Source organism: Centruroides vittatus, unplaced genomic scaffold (genome assembly GCF_030686945.1).
Source record: "Centruroides vittatus isolate TY-2023 unplaced genomic scaffold, ASM3068694v2 contig_341, whole genome shotgun sequence".
In the NCBI taxonomy this organism is placed as follows: domain Eukaryota; kingdom Metazoa; phylum Arthropoda; class Arachnida; order Scorpiones; family Buthidae; genus Centruroides; species Centruroides vittatus.
In genome coordinates this window covers 372,478-390,208 of record NW_027122166.1, presented here as the reverse complement: position 1 = coordinate 390,208, position 17,731 = coordinate 372,478, and the positions used below count along the sequence as shown (strand labels likewise).

Genomic DNA, 17,731 nt, shown 5'->3' with positions numbered 1-17,731 from the left:
TTATCATTGGTAAATCAAATTAAAATTTACACAATAAATTTTTATTGGTTACATTTATGAATTTATTCCATTTTAGCAAATTGTTTATACTACACTCAAAAAGGATCAGAATGGTCTTGGCTTGTCGATTTCTAATGAATATGGTAATGGACTTCAACATAAAAACAATGTAAGTTTAGTTTAATTTTTATGGGACAATGAAATGAAAACTAGAAAGCATAAAAATGGAAATGATTATAATATACATTTTGAACTATATACAGTCAAACCTGTTTTTATGCGGTGGATAGGGACCGCATAAAAAAACGCATTAAAAAAAATTGCATGAAACTTCACGAGTGGCTATAAAAATTAGTTTTCACAACACAATTAAAAAAATATTTTTTTTTATGCGGTCAATAGGGACCGCATAAAAAAAGTCTCACATAGAAAATAACTCAAAACCGTACGAAATAACTAGGAATTGCTTTTTTAAACAAAATCATGACGAGGCTTGGCAGCTACTTGGAATCTCGCCAAACCTTTTGGAATCTGATTTAGAAAATACGTAAATAATACAGTACATTTACCTTCAATATACACTTTGAAATAAATCTTATTTTAATGGTCCAGGAATGTGAAAGCACTTTGAAGGTTTAATTAATGTAATTAAAACAGACATAGAATTTATTGACAACAGATGTCAGCACTTGACTGCATCGTCTTGTCTATCGTCTGTTTTACATATTTTTGTCCAGGTGGTGTTTTGTTGACTTAAAAAATAAATTATTTCATTTTTCGCATATTCATGAAATAATATTGCTATAATAAGTTTATTTAGCTATAATAAGTCAACGTGAGACATGACAAAACGCATGAGACTAGTTGCCGACTATACCACACAAATAAAAAATCGCACAAAAAACCACACAAATAAAAAATTGCATAAAAAAATCGCACAAAAAAAGACCACATAAAAACAGGTTTGACTGTATACAAATTGACTGTCAAAAATTAAGATATGTAATATTAATTATAATCATTTTCATCAAATTATATTATTCAGAATCTATTGAAAAATATTATTTTGTCTTGTACTAAAGAATAATTACACATTAAAAATCGTGAGTACAAGGTTACAAGTGTTTGACAATGTCAGAGAGAGAGAGAGAAAGAGAGCTTCAGAAGATACATATCATTTACAAGATTTTGGCAATATATAGAAATTGACTTTACAACTTGTTAATGCAAAAATGTGGGTTTTGACTCATTATTGAAGATACGAGATTTTGATTGCCAATCAATGATACATTATATTCCTTATTTGGTTAAACCCATGTGACAGGCATAATAAAATAGAAAAACAGTACCTATATGGTGAAAGATATGTACTTTTTTTCTTTTTTAAAAAAATCTTATTTTACTTCTTTATTTAATAAATATATATATAATTATAGTATTATATTATAATATAACATATACTGTATATTCTGGCATATAAGACAACTTTTTAACCCAGGAAGATCATCTCAAAAGTTGGGGGTTGTCTTATACGCCGGGTGTCTTATTATAGGGCGAGTATATCCCAAACTCTATATTTTAACTGTAAAAGTCGGGAGTCGTCTTATACGCCGGAATATATGGTATATAAGAAATTAAACTTAATATTACTATTTTAATGATTGTCTATTCTTATTTGAGTTATTTCTGAATGGATTTAAACATAAATATCAGTTTGTCATTTATGTTATTAAAGCTTATTACAATTTAACAAAACATGTACACATTCAAGCTTAAATATATTTTATACAGAGGCTTAAATTTTGCTACTTCAAAAATTTTCCAGGGCATCTACATAACTGACATAACAGTCGGTGGCGCTGCAGAGAAAGATGGCAAACTACAAGTGGGAGATAAAATTTTATCGATAAACGGAATCAATACAGAGGGACGGACATTCGAACAGGCTTTGACTTTGTTAAATGGAACTGATCGCTTTATTCGTTTAGTCATTCAAAGAGAAAAAGTAAGTATTAGAATACATAAATAAAAAATATTGAAAAAAAAAAAAAAATATATATATATATATATATATATTTACTATTTACTTATTTATAAGGAAATTAAATTTTTATTTTTTTCATTATAAAAGTTGTCAGCTGTGTAAATATTAGAATAATTTTAATAATTCTTTGCTTTAAGTAATAACTATGTACGTTACTTTTTTTCCAGTTTAATTATGACAATCATCAAATATATCACAATTTCTTATGGAATTTTTTTCAATTTTTCAAATATAAAGTAAAAACAAAAATAGAAGTTTCTTAATAGAAATAATTTGAATTAAAATTCTTATAATAAATAATGAATTTTTGTGCATTACAAAAACCAATACAACTTTTTTATTATAAAATTGAATGGATCTTTTATGCCATCATATGATGACACTGTCATTTATGGTATTAGTCATCATGAAACTGTGAAATTAATTGAATCATTTTATACTGAAAAAGATAATTTTGGACGGTATCTACTTTAATTTGCATGAAATTTTATTAGCAGTTGTTTATGACAGAATTTCAGATTTTCTAATATGTAATTTTCAAATTCTAACACAAATTTTTTAGAAATACTGTAAAACTAAAACAGTGAATTCGGTTCAATTTCAAATTCTCTCATAAAATTTGTTACAATTTTTAATTCTATATTTGTAAAGATGTTAGTTTATGTAATAATGATAATATTTGAATTGTTTGTTTAAGTTAAGTTAAGCAAGATTATATATCATTTGAGACAGAAAATAAACATAGAAAAGTGTTATTTATTTTGTTAACTTTAGAATATGGTATATAATCTTGATTTATATATTATATCTACATGGTACATTTCCAATTATTATAATATATTTATGTAGAATAAAGGAATTGCCATTATTATAATACACTGTTTCTGATGTATGAGGCAAATTCAATAAATAAGGTGGCAGCACTGTTAAAGAAAAATAACATAGTGTACAAGGTTCAGACTAATATTGAAAGAATGTATATAGTAATGTACTCATGTACCAATAGTCATCTTTGCCAGGTGCCACTTATGTACACTACATGCTTTACAAAATGGTATTACCCATATCAAATTATGCTGGAATCAAAGAACAGCCTGTTGTTTGATTTTTGATGGGTGAAGGTGTTAGACTTAGTTAGATCTGTTGTGGAATGTCTGCACGATTTCCTTAAACTTTTGAACCTGCTAAACAAACATAGATGAAGAGCTGTCTTGGCAGACTGGTTATCGTAAGCACTCTGCACAGTTGATCGAGATGACAACTTTATCAAGAGTGTTATGCACATTAATATTACTGAAGTGTCTGTTTTCACGAACATGAGCATTGGCTGTATTCATTTCATAATCCATGCACATACAACTATTGAAAAGTATGTTCAAGGGGTCTGTCAGGGCCAAGTGATTTTATTCCCTGAATACGGGAAGTTTGGTTGTGGGTTCATGTCTCACTAGGACAGGCTGGCCACATGGAGTTTTCCAGGTTTTCTTCACATTTGTAATGCCTTAATAGGGGCCAGTTTTCCTTAAAAAGACCTCCCAGAAGGTATCTCCCCTAGGCAGAACACCCAAGTGTTGCATTGCCATAACTTAATAAAACAAACAAAGTATGTTCCAGGTAGTTGCTGAAATGAGTTGCAGCAAAGCACAAGGAGAGCTTTGTTCAATTGTGGATAAAATTTCTCCAGTGGTTCAAGGCAGAAGGGGATGAATTTCTAAAGAGAATTGATATGAGCAACAAGATATGGCACACCATTACAAACTAGAAGACAGTAAAGTATGGAGTGGAGACATTCATCTTTCCCTCCATCCAAAAAGTTCAAAATGACTTCCTCTGCAAGAAAAGTGCATTTTCCTTTTTTTATGCCTGTTCTTTTTTGGTTCTCTTCTGGAACATTATCATGACAAGGGGTACAGTACATTCAATATAGTCAGATGTTGTGAGAGACTTTCTAAAAAACTGAAGCCTTCAATCAGAACAGAGTGCCAAGGAATGTTGCGAAAAGAGGTCATTTTTTATTATAATGAAATGACACCTCCTAGCTCAAATGCAACTAAAGAAATTATGGTTTTGAAACTCTTTCCCACCCTCCGTGTAGCCCTCCATTCCTTTCCATGTCTTTGGCTCTTCAAAAGATGTAGTATGAGGTCAACATTTCCCTGTCAGTAGTCCATGAAGGCGGTGGTGCATAAGCAACTGCATATGCTTCCAGAAATTTTTTCTGCAATGACATCTTGAAGTTGGTGGACCACTGCAGAAGTGAATTGACAAGAGTGGGGATTACATCAAATAATGACTTATGTTAAGTTTCTTTGTGTTTTTATTTTCCAGCAATAAAGGTTCTAACTTTACTTATTGAATCTGCCTTGTACTTTCATACATCAGAAATAATGCACGAAATTTGTTTTTATTTGTTGGTTATCTTAATACAAAAAAATATAGATTTTGAGTTTGTATGTTCTTTTAAATATTTTTAAAAATTTTATTATGATTGTAATTACTTTCTTTAATTAAAAAGATTCATTATTAGCAAATAAATGAAATACAGATGATTTAACATTACGTAAATGGATAATGCTAAATGATATTTCTATTGTAAGGATAATGTTACTATAACAAAACAGTTATTGTTAGTAATTTATTAGAGACTTTAATGTATAATGATGATTTGTTTACTTTTATAAGAAAAATTTTAATAATTAAATGTTCCTTTCATTATTAATGTTTACTTAAATGTAAATAATTATTTATAAAATATATAAGAAAATACTAAAAATTAAAAATGTTAGAGCTTGAGATTTTAAAATATAGAGCTAAAATATTTTCTCTCTGTACTTACAAGGGAAATAACCCAGCTAGAAAAGACAGTGTATCTGAATCTGGAATAACATTATTAAATAAAACAAAGCCAGTTGGATTACCGAGACCGTATTCTGGAGTTTATTCGACGGATTCCTATTTAGCAAACAGACCATCATACACTGGATATTCAGATAAGAAGCCAATGTATTCCATTTATACTAAGTTACCTGGTTTAAGAAATGAGCCAATCACAGTCACCGCATCTAACTATCCACCTATATCTTCTGCTACGGCAGCCACAACCACTTCTACACTATCGACGACGAAGAGCGTAACGACAAACTCTTCTCAACAGAACTCTTTGGAGGCTTGTCATTTATACAGACCAGAACACCGTTCCTACACTGGAAGTCTTGAAAACCAAACCACTACTATGTCGGCATATTCGCAGGTGAATAGCATTCCGGTCACCATACCGTCTAATTCCGTCCAGACATACAGACCCATCGGTTCTTCCGAAAAGACTAGTGTCGTGTCAAAATCACCGCTCGATTCTCTTGTACAGTCAGTGTCTGAAGATTCTGCCATGAGGCATCGGGGACCTCTTGTTACTGTAACTATCCAACAACCAGAACCATATGTACAGTTAAGTCCCAATTTTCCCCCTTGTCCAAAAGAATTGGGAAAAATTACAGAAGTTATTACTAGGACAACATTCACAGAAACTACTACTACTAGAGTGACCAATAATCAACTTGTGCTTCCATCTTGTCAAGAGGTAAGTCAGTTCGTAATATTTATTGCTTTTGAATATCATGTATTTTAATGTACTGTATGTCATAATTTTAATTTAAGTAAGAATTGTGCACATAAAAAAACATGTAAATTAAGACTAATTATTTTGTATAAACAGATTAAAATTTGTTAGAATACATTCCATAAATTTATAGTCATACAAATGGAACAAATTTTTGACTTGTGCAGAAAAACCCAAAATTAAGAGAAATTTTCTCATATGATTAACATGAGATAAAATTAAATGAAAGTTATAACAAAATTTATATTGGCTGCTACCTTAACTCACAAAGTTCTTTTTTCCCAAAAACTTCTTCAATTTCATGAAAAGATGAAAGTTATTGGGGTCAGGTCTGGCCATAAGGTAAATGGACCAAAACTTCCCACTTGAAACTTTCAAGTTATTTTATTTTCTTGGCAATGTAAGATTGCATATTGTTGTGGAGGAGGATAACATATCTAGACAGTAGACCTCTTGCATGATTTTTAATAGCCTGTTGCAATCACTTCAGTGTTTATTGTGACTCCTTCAGATATGAAGACAAAGAGCAGACAATTTTGGGTTTAGAAGACAGTTTCTCCATGAATTTTTGAGGTGAAAGTGTTCACTTGAAAGTTCTTTGGTTGAACAAAGGTGATTCAGTTAACTTGATTTTTATTTATTCTTTGGCATAAATAGGAAACTCAAGTTTTGTTCCATGTAACAATGTATGTCAGATATTTATCTCCTTCCCTTGAATGTCAATTCAAAATAGACACTGCAACACCTATATTTTGTATAGTACCCATCTTGCACAAATTTCTAGTTCTTGAGATAAGCAAATCACATGTAATATCACAGATGCCCAGTTTAATATGGAAAAAATAGAACTTTTATGTTGATAAATAAACTTTAAACACCATCATCATACTGTTCATTTTTCCATAACATTATCTTCATGAACTTCCTCAATTTGATAATGAATCTCACATGGTTGCATATTTATTTTTGCATTAAGAAATATAACAACAGATCATATTTCACAAATAGTGGGATTTTTCATATTGCTTGTTCATTTTAAACACCCACATAGAAGACAAAAATGCTGACGACTTGATTAAACTTGTAAGAGGTATAACAAACTAATTACCAAGACTGGTTGAATTCAAATTTTCCAGGTTCACTGACATATGCAAATATGATATACAAATGGGTACAACTTTCCAAGTGACCATCTTATTTGTTATATATAGAATGATTTATATCAGGTAGTTGTTTAGCAGTGGTTGCAAATAAATCCAGATCTCAACAAAAGATCACGTTCATGACCACTCCCCCAAGTCAACTGACATCTGGCAACCATCCTTACTGTTATATAATGTTTACAATTTGTATCCACTTAGACAATGGTTTGTGATGAGGAAGGTTGATCCTTCCACACCCTACTTGTAGCATTACTTCATAATTTACATTGAGGTGCATTGTAAGTGTCTTATGTTTTTATATTATTATTTAAGGTATACCATTGTCATGTTTTTAATTGCGTTTTATTTGAACTAGCACTGATGAGGGGTTGCAAATACGCTGTGCCAACCTGAAATGCATTTGTAGTCCATTCGAAAAAATAAAAACAGTTTGCTGACCAGTCCGCTGTGAGATTAGTCTACCAGTCTACAAGGTTTACAGAGACTAATCCACATTGTGATTACAATGCAGAATGTCAAAAAAACATTTTTTTTTTTGCCATTATTTGTGTGTTAATAAAATTTTAGCTGTGTTTTAATAATAATTGTGTTTGGAAAATAGATATTGTATTTTCATGTTGGTAACCTGTGGCAGTTATAATTTACAAGTTTAAAACTTTATGATAACTAAAGTAAAATTGAAATGGTACTAAAAATGACATTAATATTCAATTTAGAAGGTATTGTCTCAGCTTTTGTTTTTTAATTACACATGGAACTTTAAGTATCTTAAACTGTATAAGTGTAAAATATTTGTTGATACTAATTGCTAAACCAAAAGCATATTAATACTAGTAGATATGAAAATTAACTAGAAATATATAAGTAGAAAATTAGATGAGATTTAAGAAATTTATTTTTAAAATAATTTATTCAAAGAAAATGTATTAATATAAATATAGTAAAATGTTTTGGTGCACAAATTTTTTTCATGTTTTTGAAAATACTCTTGATGGCTTTGGACAAAGGAAAAAACTATTTAAGTACTTCATAATAAATTGCAAATTGCAAAATCAGTAGATAATCCACTACATTGTATGACTTGTATCCAATTATAAATAGACTTTAACAGATAACCTGCAGGTTATTTGTGTGAAAATACGGTAAATGTTTATATTTTTAAATATACTATGAGGATAATTTCTTTGAACCATTTGACTCTATCATATAATTACAAGGTTACTGCATAAGGTTCTTATCTGAATTGAACATAAAACAAAAGATAATTTAATAACAATAAAAAAGTTGTTCATTATTACAGTCATTTCATTTTGTAATTGGGGTTCCACCCTATCTCTGAGGCTGACATGTAATCAAATATGCTACTATTTTCAAACTGTAATTCATAAAAGAAAGTTTGAAATGGTAACAAGTATTATAAAATGATTTATTTATTACAAAAGTATTACCTTTTATTGTTTAGCAAACCATTCATATTAAAATGTAACCACAGTAGTACACATTTTTATTCCTATTGAACATATTAGCTGTATAATAAGTGATATAGAAATTGTTGTTTTTATATATGTTTAAATACATTAAGGTATAAAAAGAGACTTAAAAAGTGATACCATATAAATTTTTTATATCAATAATTTTTAACCCAAAATGGCTGTTTTATTTGAGTTTTCGATTACCTGAGGTAGAATGGTTTGCATTACTTCAGACAGTTAGGGTTCTACTATATATAAAAGTTGGGTTAATGTTACCCTAGGTATACAAAATGGCGGCTCGTCTCTGACTCTATCATACGGAAGCGAGGAAACAGTGGGGATGCACGTTTTCTCAACCTAACCTATCCTAATAATTTAGTTGCTAATAATTATGATAATTTGTTAGAATAGGTTAGGTGTAGAAAACCTGCGTCCCCACTGTTTCCTCGCTTCCGTATGCTGGAGTCAGAGACAAGCTGCCATTTTGTATACCTAGGGTAACATTAACCTAAAGTTGTTATAACAATCGAATATAATTGATGTAATGGTTAAAATTAACCAGTAAATGTTTAAATGAAACTTTTGTTTTTTCGTACAGTAGTCAAAAACCTAAGTTCATTACTTTGCTATAAAAAAGTTATACAACTTAACAAATTTTTTTTTTTTTTTATCAAATTTGTTGTAATCAAAAATTCAATATACGAAGACCAGATACTTCAGTTAATTATCATATTAACCAAATCTTAATTGCATTCTCATAGTTTAAATTAAAATTTGACTGTATTATACAGGGTGAACCAAAAGAAGGTGGACAGTAAATGATAACATTTATTGAGATTAAATATACATATAAATTTTCAGATTACATATACAATTATATTTACTAATACAATACAATTTTATCAACACAGATGCTCAAACTGCTTTCCATCACAATTTACACAGCTTTGAAGTTTACATTCACTATTTCATGCTTTAACAAACATTTTTGCACAAGTATTTTTGTGTATTAATTTCTTGAAATGAATCTCTGATGTAATTTTTTTAACCATAACCAAGTTAAATATACACCATTGTTATAGTATAACCCTAACACAAACCCTATTTCACCTTCTTTTGGTTCACCCTGTATAATTAAGAATATAGAAGGCACATCAAACCTTGTAGTTGAGATTTGAAAGTATGTTCTTTCAGCTCTTAATTGTTCATATTATTACATAGCAAAAGAATTCAGGAACTAAACAGTGTTTTTATGTAAGGAAATCTCTGATCATCTGAATTATCAATTGGGAAAATCACCCCTTGGAAATGCCATCTTGGTTTTTGATGCATGCTTCTTCTTCTGTCGAGCTAATGGCCCACATAGTCATCATTCCTGACTGTCATAGTATGTTTCTAGCCAGTCGTCACATGCCAGTGATTAGTGTTGTGTTTAGTTTTATTTTTAGACTTTTTCTGGTTTTTGGGATGCTAAAATATTTGCAGAGTCAAATAAATAAAGATGTATTATCTGATAATGGCAGTCAAAGTGGAAATAAGTAATTTATTGAAAAAAGATAGAGAAGAAAATTGCCTAAAAGTAATTATTATCATAAAAATGTTTTTGTATACAAGGTTGCTTTCTTTCCTTAGTCCATGTATCAAATTTTCAATTATGCAAACTATATTTGTCACAGATTAATTTTGATAATCAACATCCTATTGTATTATTAAACTGAACTGTACAGAGTGATTCAAAAGGAATCTGCAATATTCTGAGAGATGATAATGATTCTAAACAAAAAAATTCATATGAACGCATTTAAAATTTGTAATTGTTACTGATATATTGCAAGTAGAACATAAAGACTTGTGCCTATCATGATATTGGAAACATGCACCAGTGTGAAGAACACTACATATTATCTAATACTGGTTTGAAAATGCCAGCACCTTCACCGATGCACTTGTCAACCTATGTCGGAACACGACAAAGTGCTCATCCGAGGTCATTCTGGTATCCTCAATTAGGAAAATAGCATTCCTGATGCAAGTGAGTAGTTCCTGTATTACCGATAAACCCGATCCTTTGTCCAGTCTCATAAACAGAAATACAAGAGGGTTAGATCCTGGTTCCATGTCAGCCAGAAAATGAGACTGCTATGATCAATCTACCAGTTGGGAAAGATGCACAGTATCTCATTAACTGTTACAAATCTGACACATGATAGATATTCCATTTAGAAATTTTTCAGCAACTAAAGTTAAACTTTAACTTTTAATGATCATTCATAAAGATGACTGTTAAAAGTTTAAAATAATATATTTAATTCAATTCCATTTTTAATTATGAAACTTGATTAGTTTTAATGAACAGGGGTGGATTCTAATGGGCTATGGGAAAAAATTCAAACTTCAAAACATTGTTTTTAAAATATTTATGATAGCAAATATGATTTATTTGGGCCATCCACAATACAATTGTCTTGCATGTGTTAATAAAAGGTTCTTATAATTATTCAAATATTTAAAATTCCCCTGGATCTGCCACTGTTTATGAATATGAATAACATTTAATTTAGAGACCAGAACAGATAGATATGAAGGAAAGGTCATACCTTCCTACAGAATTTGGATAGTGCATTTGTGTCAACATTTACTGTATTTTTGCAGATTGACCAGCATGCTGCATATAACCAGGGAGACCAGCATGCCAGAAACCCCAGGTTACTGGCATGCCCATTAAACTGGTGAATAAAAAATAAAATTAATCATATTAACAAAACTAGTTGTTAATTAAATGTTAAAGAAAACATTCTTTTGCTTACAATAAAATAACAACTTTGTAATTTGACTGACTTAAGATCGGGAAGTTTTTTAGTTACAAGACAATAAAACAACAGCTTATTAACATTAGTAGTAGCAGTAGTAGCAGTAGTAGTACAGTCAAGATCATTTCAAAGTTGACATAGCCTGTTTTTTGAACTTATGAATTTATCATCATCTTATCAATATGTAAAAATTGAATTAACTTTAATTTCACTTTTCAGACTTAACTTTTTATTAAATCCAACAAAGACTTTTGAAGAAAATATTATATATGTTTTACAAATTGTAAATTTGTGTTGTATGGCAAAACCATTTCAAAGTTGACATGAAATAAAACATTGAAAAAGAGTCAAATCAGAACTTTGTTGGACCACCTTTGACCTGAATTACATGAAGAAGGCGACTTTGCATATTACCATATATTTCCGCAGATAAGATGAGGTATAAATTTTCGTCAAAGTTTTATAGTTTTAGCATATATCTGTCCTATAAGATGACCCCCAAACCATCAACGGTCTATGACTTTAATTTAGATCAGAGATCATCATCTGGATAATAATACTGTATGGTGTATACAAAAAAGTTTTTGGTGGCCTCGCAGTAAATCATGACATTTTCTCTTGATGTTCTGGCATTAGGGTGGTGTCATCATGGTAAATTTCTCACTCTATTGTTATTTAAATATTTGACCATTATTTTTCTGACTCCTTTTTGTAATATTTGATGTCTTTTTGCAATAATAGCAAGAGAATTGCCATTTTTACATTCATATACAATCTGCTCTCTTTCTTTGAGATTCAATTCTCTCTTCTTTGGCATATTTTCTTACTGATACTAAAAACTATTTAATTGACAATTCTGGAATTAAATTTTGTGTTATAACCAATTTGAAATTAATTTCTTACTGTACTTACAATGTTTTCTTTATTGTCAACTTTCAATTGATATAACGATATTTCACTTGTCGCTCTTCAATTGTTTATTGGTGAAAAACTAATCAGTTATCTATTGTTTTATGCAAATTAGGAAGGCTATTGCAATGTGCAAAGTAGTTAACAGACCAAAAATGCATTTTTTTCCCTTAAAATGTTAAAAAAACACAATTTTTTCAGTTGTCAACTTTGAAATGATCTTGACTGTAGTTAATCAGTATGGGCTGCATGACCATCTACCCTGACCTTAAAAATAACACCTTTTTCTCAAATTTCACACAAAAGGAATGTTAATTGATGTAAGTTGAGATTATTTACAGCAGGGGTGTCAAACTGGCTGCCCTCAATGTGATTTTTCATGGCTTGTGGCCATAGTACTCTGAAATTAAATAAAATGGCTTACAGATTAAGATTATGGCAGATAGATGTTTATCAGTTAATGAAGATTGTTCTCAGTCTTTGAATCTAGATATTGGAAAACTAGGAGGAGGAAGATAGTGCTGGCAAGTTTCTGGTGAAAACAATTAATTTTAGTTTTATAAATATGTACAGTACATTAAATAAAATAAATATTTAAATAAAAACAATACTATAGCAGTTATATATTGTTGAGTCGAATTCACTGAACTACAAAATGTGTTTTAATTGTCCTATCTATATTGCTACATTCTCACTTCAAATTATAATTTTAAGAAAATTCGTAAATGTGATGTGGCCTGTGTGAATCTTACCAGTCGCATTAATGGCCCGTTGTTTAAATGAGTTTGACACACCTGATTTACAGCGAATTTCTGAAATTTAATATGTTTACTTTTGTCTTTTTGAATCAAATTACAATAAAATAAACATAAGAAAACACTTTTATTATTCCATGAGTATTTTACATTGTTAGAAAGAAGACAAAATGAAGAAATTAAACATATAATTGTAGTTTTTGATGTAATGCTGACAGTTTCACAGTTTTAGAATAAAAACTCATTTGTTTTTGTTTTTATGTGCCCTCTAGAGAGGAATCTATAACCTCACTTAAATCAGCATTCTGGCATTTTCCAAGGTAAACTGGTGTGCCAGTTTTTACCATACAGAAATATCTGATTTCATAATCTCCCCTGGATAAGAATAACATGCCGGACAGTTCACGAAAATACAGTAAGATCTCAAGCTATTGGCGTTAGAAAATGATGATTGATTTTTTAGCAACATATGAAAAGTCAAATGTGTTTTACTTTTTATAGATTAAAATGGATACTTATGATAAAATTTATTTCAAAATAATTCCTTATATAATAAATTTGATGCCACACATCTTGACAATTCATAATTTAATCTGTAGCTGTCAATTAGTGCTCTTCACATAAGATAAGGAGTTCCAATGTGTTATGTATTGGAGAAATATAAGAAATTCTTTTCACATTTTTTGAATAATTTTTCAATCACTTTGTACTTAATACTTTGTTAATGACTTAAAAATGACAGTATTTGATTTTTAACATTTGTTGATTATAGTTTAAGCACTATGTTGTATATTGTTTTGTATAATTGTTGTTTAAAGAGAAAAAACAATATGGAAAGCTCTGAAAAGCATCTTCTAATTTCTCGAATCTCTTTTTGGCCATTATACATTTATTCACATTATTATGCTTTTCTTTAGTATTTATATAATGAATTTCAGTTTGCACTTTATAAGACAATAAACTCATCAAAGTTTATTTCTTTCTTTATTAACTATTTGAGATAAGAGAATATATCATTTGAAAGAATTAAAAGAAATAAAATAATCGTTTTGGATAAAATTTAGCAAAATGTTAATTGCTTCGACTTTCCTAACAAATCTAGATGGAGTGAGTCATGCCATCCATTATAATTTAATTTATAACGTAATCATTTATTTTTATTTGTGACAGTTGCATCAATTCAGATCTGTAGACTAAAAAACATTTTTTGCAAAGTTGATTTTTGAATAAACAAATATTTTATTTTCAGGAAATAAAACTAGTCAAAGCCGGTGGGCCTTTAGGATTTAGTATTATTGGTGGAGTTGATCATTCTTCTTTGCCTTTTGGGAAGAATCAACCAGGCATATTTATATCTAAGGTAAAAATTCTATTATAACTTTAAGTTTAGATATTCCATTTTTAGCAATTATAAAATTTAACTTTTAATGGTCATCTTTATGATTGACCTTTAAAATAATACATTTTATTTTATTTAAATTAGTAGTTTTTAATTTTTGTTGCATTTTGTTTTCATATATTTTATTATTATATGCCTTTTATTAGGTCAATACATATTATAGTATATTTATATACATGCATATACATTTATATTTACAATGTATACATAAAACCATGTATACAATAATTATTTACAAGAATAGAAGTGATATAATTCAATAATAATATATTTTCATTGTCAAAATGCATTGAAAATGCTAAAATGAAACAAGCTTTATTTTGAATAAAATTATTTAAATTAATATGTGACGATTTTTTTAAACAGATAGTCCCAGATGGTGCTGCTGCAAAAACAGGGAAATTAAAAGTCGGAGACAGGATTATAAAAGTAACTACTAGTTTAAATGTAACAGAATTAATCTAAAAACTTGCTATAAAATTTGCTTGTATATTTTATTTAGGTAAACGGCACTGATATTCAGGCAGCCACACACACGGAAGCCGTGATGGCTCTACTTTCTCCGATATACGAGATGACTCTAACTGTCAGTCACGATCCCCTACCTCAAGGTTGGCAGGTAAATTTAAAATAGTTTATTTATTAAATAAAAACTTGTTATTGCTTAAGATTTAATATAATGTTTATTATAAAACTTTACATAGGAATTAACAATAGAGAAAAAGAATGGAGAGAAGTTGGGAATGAATATTAAAGGAGGAACAAGAGGTCATCCTGGAAATCCCTTCGATAAAGACGATGAAGGCGTTTTTATTTCTCGAGTAAATAACTATAAAGTTATTTTAATAATCCAATAATAGATTTGAGATTTTGTTTTGTTTTTATTGCTTGGATATTTTCTTTGTTTTCTAAGTTTAACTTTTCCATAATTAAATTATGCCATCATCATATATTACAGTTTCATTTCTAAGGTATAAAATTATTATAAATGTGTTATATGTACAGTACTTTACATATATTTTATTTTGTTAATATATGTAAAGTACTGTACATATAACACATTATAATATTGTTTTCGTCTACTAGTATGCATTTTCTATTATCAAGACTTATTAGGCTGGTTTTAAGGATTCTGCAACACAGTTTCACAGATCAGAAATTTATTTTATTTGATATATACCAATGGTATATATCAAATAAAATAAATTTCTGATCTGTGAAACTGTGTTGCAGAATCCTTAAAACCAGCCTAATAAGTCTTGATAATAGAAAATGCATACTAGTAGACGAAAACAATATTATAGTAAATTAAGGACATTGAGGGATATTAATTTAAAATTACATATAACGCATTTTATTCCTCAAAGACAGATTCAAATATGATAGGCATAAATTTGCAACAATTTTAAAGATTAAATTAATACAGCAAAATCCTCAAATATTTATATTATTCATGCAAGTAATGATACTTAATCATGTGAATTTATCTTTGTGTAATTAATAAATCCAAGAATTATTTTAATGGAGCTTTTGCTCATCATAAGTAACAAACAGATTACAAGTATGACCATTCTAGTATTGTTTTTTGTACTAAGCTCCATTAAAGCATTTTTTACCTGTAGGCTTAATAAGATTAGCAATTTTAATTATAGTATGACTATTTGTAATAATACAAATGCAATGATTATACTGTATGGATAAATTTTATATAAATGTTGTCACTGACATTCATTGAGGATCACTGTTTCTAATAAAAGATTAAAAAGTTCATTTCATCTGTTGCTACTTGAAAAAATGCATAATTGAATAATAAATTATTTTACCATCTTTAAAACATTACTTTTTTTAAAAAAAATTATTTTATACTAGAATTTTGTTTATTTAAAAAGAAAACACATACACACACAATATTTCTTAAATTTCAAAACTTCTCATAAAATTATATTTTCTTAATCAAAATTCTAGAGATAAAAATTCATCTATAAAAGGTAGGATAATGGTATGATTATTTAGAAAATTTTTAAAATTTGTGGGTAAAGCTACAGTTTTATGGGCAGTTGTGCAAAGCTTATAGAATATTACAAGAATAGTATATAAAATAATCTGGTCTCTTCTATTCCACATATTATGTTTATAGAAAAAAAATAGTTATACAATATCATGCAAATAACCTTTTCATTTTCCAGCACAAATTTGTTAATTGAGCAAACAAAAAAGAACACATTACATTGGATGACATATAAATTTACTGAACAGTGTCAGTAACATATTTGTGCAATGTATGTATGTTACCAACATCGGTCAATAGATTTATAGTGAGATTTATAAGTGGACAAATGTTTTTGAGCTGCTTTACAGATCAACTTCAGGTTTCAATATTCAAATGTTCCAGAAATAGAACAAAAAGTAATGTATGGGTAGACCTGAAATAGATCTATAAAGCAGCTCAAAAATATTTGTCCAATTATTAAATTAGTGCTGGAAAGTTAAAAGGTTGTTTGCATGATATTGATTATTTTTCCTGTTTGAATTTCTTTTTCATAAAATTAGTTATAACTGAAATTTTATAAAATCTTAAACTGAATTACTAGAGAAAACTGTTAAGTGAAGAAATATGAAGAAAATATTTTACAAAATGTTAAATTTTCAGATAAATAGTAATGGTGCTGCTGCAAGAGATGGGAGATTAAAACCTGGAATGAGATTAATTGAGGTAAGTCGAAACATTTATTTAATATATATATTATCAGTTATAATGTATAATGTAGTTTCCATCAGTTCATTTCTTGTCCGATAGCATAAACTGTATTTTTGTCGTATACTTTTATTTATTATAAAAATTATTTTGTTAATTAGGTGAGATGAGGGTGCATTTCAAGAAACTTGTGCTTATGACTTATTTTATAAATATAAAATTTTCTTGGTAACAGAATTATAAAACGTGCAAAATTTGTAAAACAAAAAGATTTCAAAGCTTTTTCTATACAAAGTCGATAATGACCAAATACAAAATTTAAAAAATTGAGTATTTTTGTTTTTTAATTATTAAAGTTTTGTCGGGATATTTTTATTATTTATCATTTGATTATTATAGTTAAAAATAATATTTTTAAATTTGTAGATCGTAATTTGAAGTCCAACTTTATTTTTTAAGTTCCATATAATGGATTTTTCTTTATGACAGCTTTTTCCATAGAATGTCAAAAATATGTTGGTTTTTTTTTATATTCATTACTAGTAAATTTTCCACCTTTTTTGTAAGAAATTTGTTATACAGAAGTTCAATTGTTTCATTATGAGTTGTGTGAAAAAATTAAAAGCTTATATTTTATGTTGTTGTATGTAAATTAATAATTTATGGTATTAAATTTGAAATATTTTTAAATACAAAAGTAAAATTTTAAATATTACAAATGTTTTATTGTAAATAAATTTGTCGTTAAAACAAATAATTATTTGTGTAATAAAGTAAATGATTACATAAATAAAAGTGGAAAAAGTTTTAATGAAGTATGTGTTAATTATTTAAATTAATCAACAATAAAAATCTTACAAATAAATTA

General features: G+C 28.4%; 1 protein-coding gene across 4 annotated transcripts in view; it reads left to right on the top strand.

The window, feature by feature from the left end:
- scrib (scribble) overlaps positions 1–17,731 on the top strand; it is a 153,393-nt gene that overhangs the window by 72,897 nt on the left and 62,765 nt on the right. For all 4 annotated transcript variants that reach the window (XM_067268835.1, XM_067268837.1, XM_067268836.1 and 1 more), the window contains exons 21-28: positions 77–169; positions 1,826–2,005; positions 4,884–5,621; positions 14,019–14,129; positions 14,535–14,597; positions 14,671–14,787; positions 14,873–14,989; positions 16,819–16,881. In XM_067268835.1, coding sequence (XP_067124936.1) covers positions 77–169; positions 1,826–2,005; positions 4,884–5,621; positions 14,019–14,129; positions 14,535–14,597; positions 14,671–14,787; positions 14,873–14,989; positions 16,819–16,881 — 1,482 coding nt within the window. The remainder of the gene's footprint in view (positions 1–76; positions 170–1,825; positions 2,006–4,883; positions 5,622–14,018; positions 14,130–14,534; positions 14,598–14,670; positions 14,788–14,872; positions 14,990–16,818; positions 16,882–17,731) is intronic.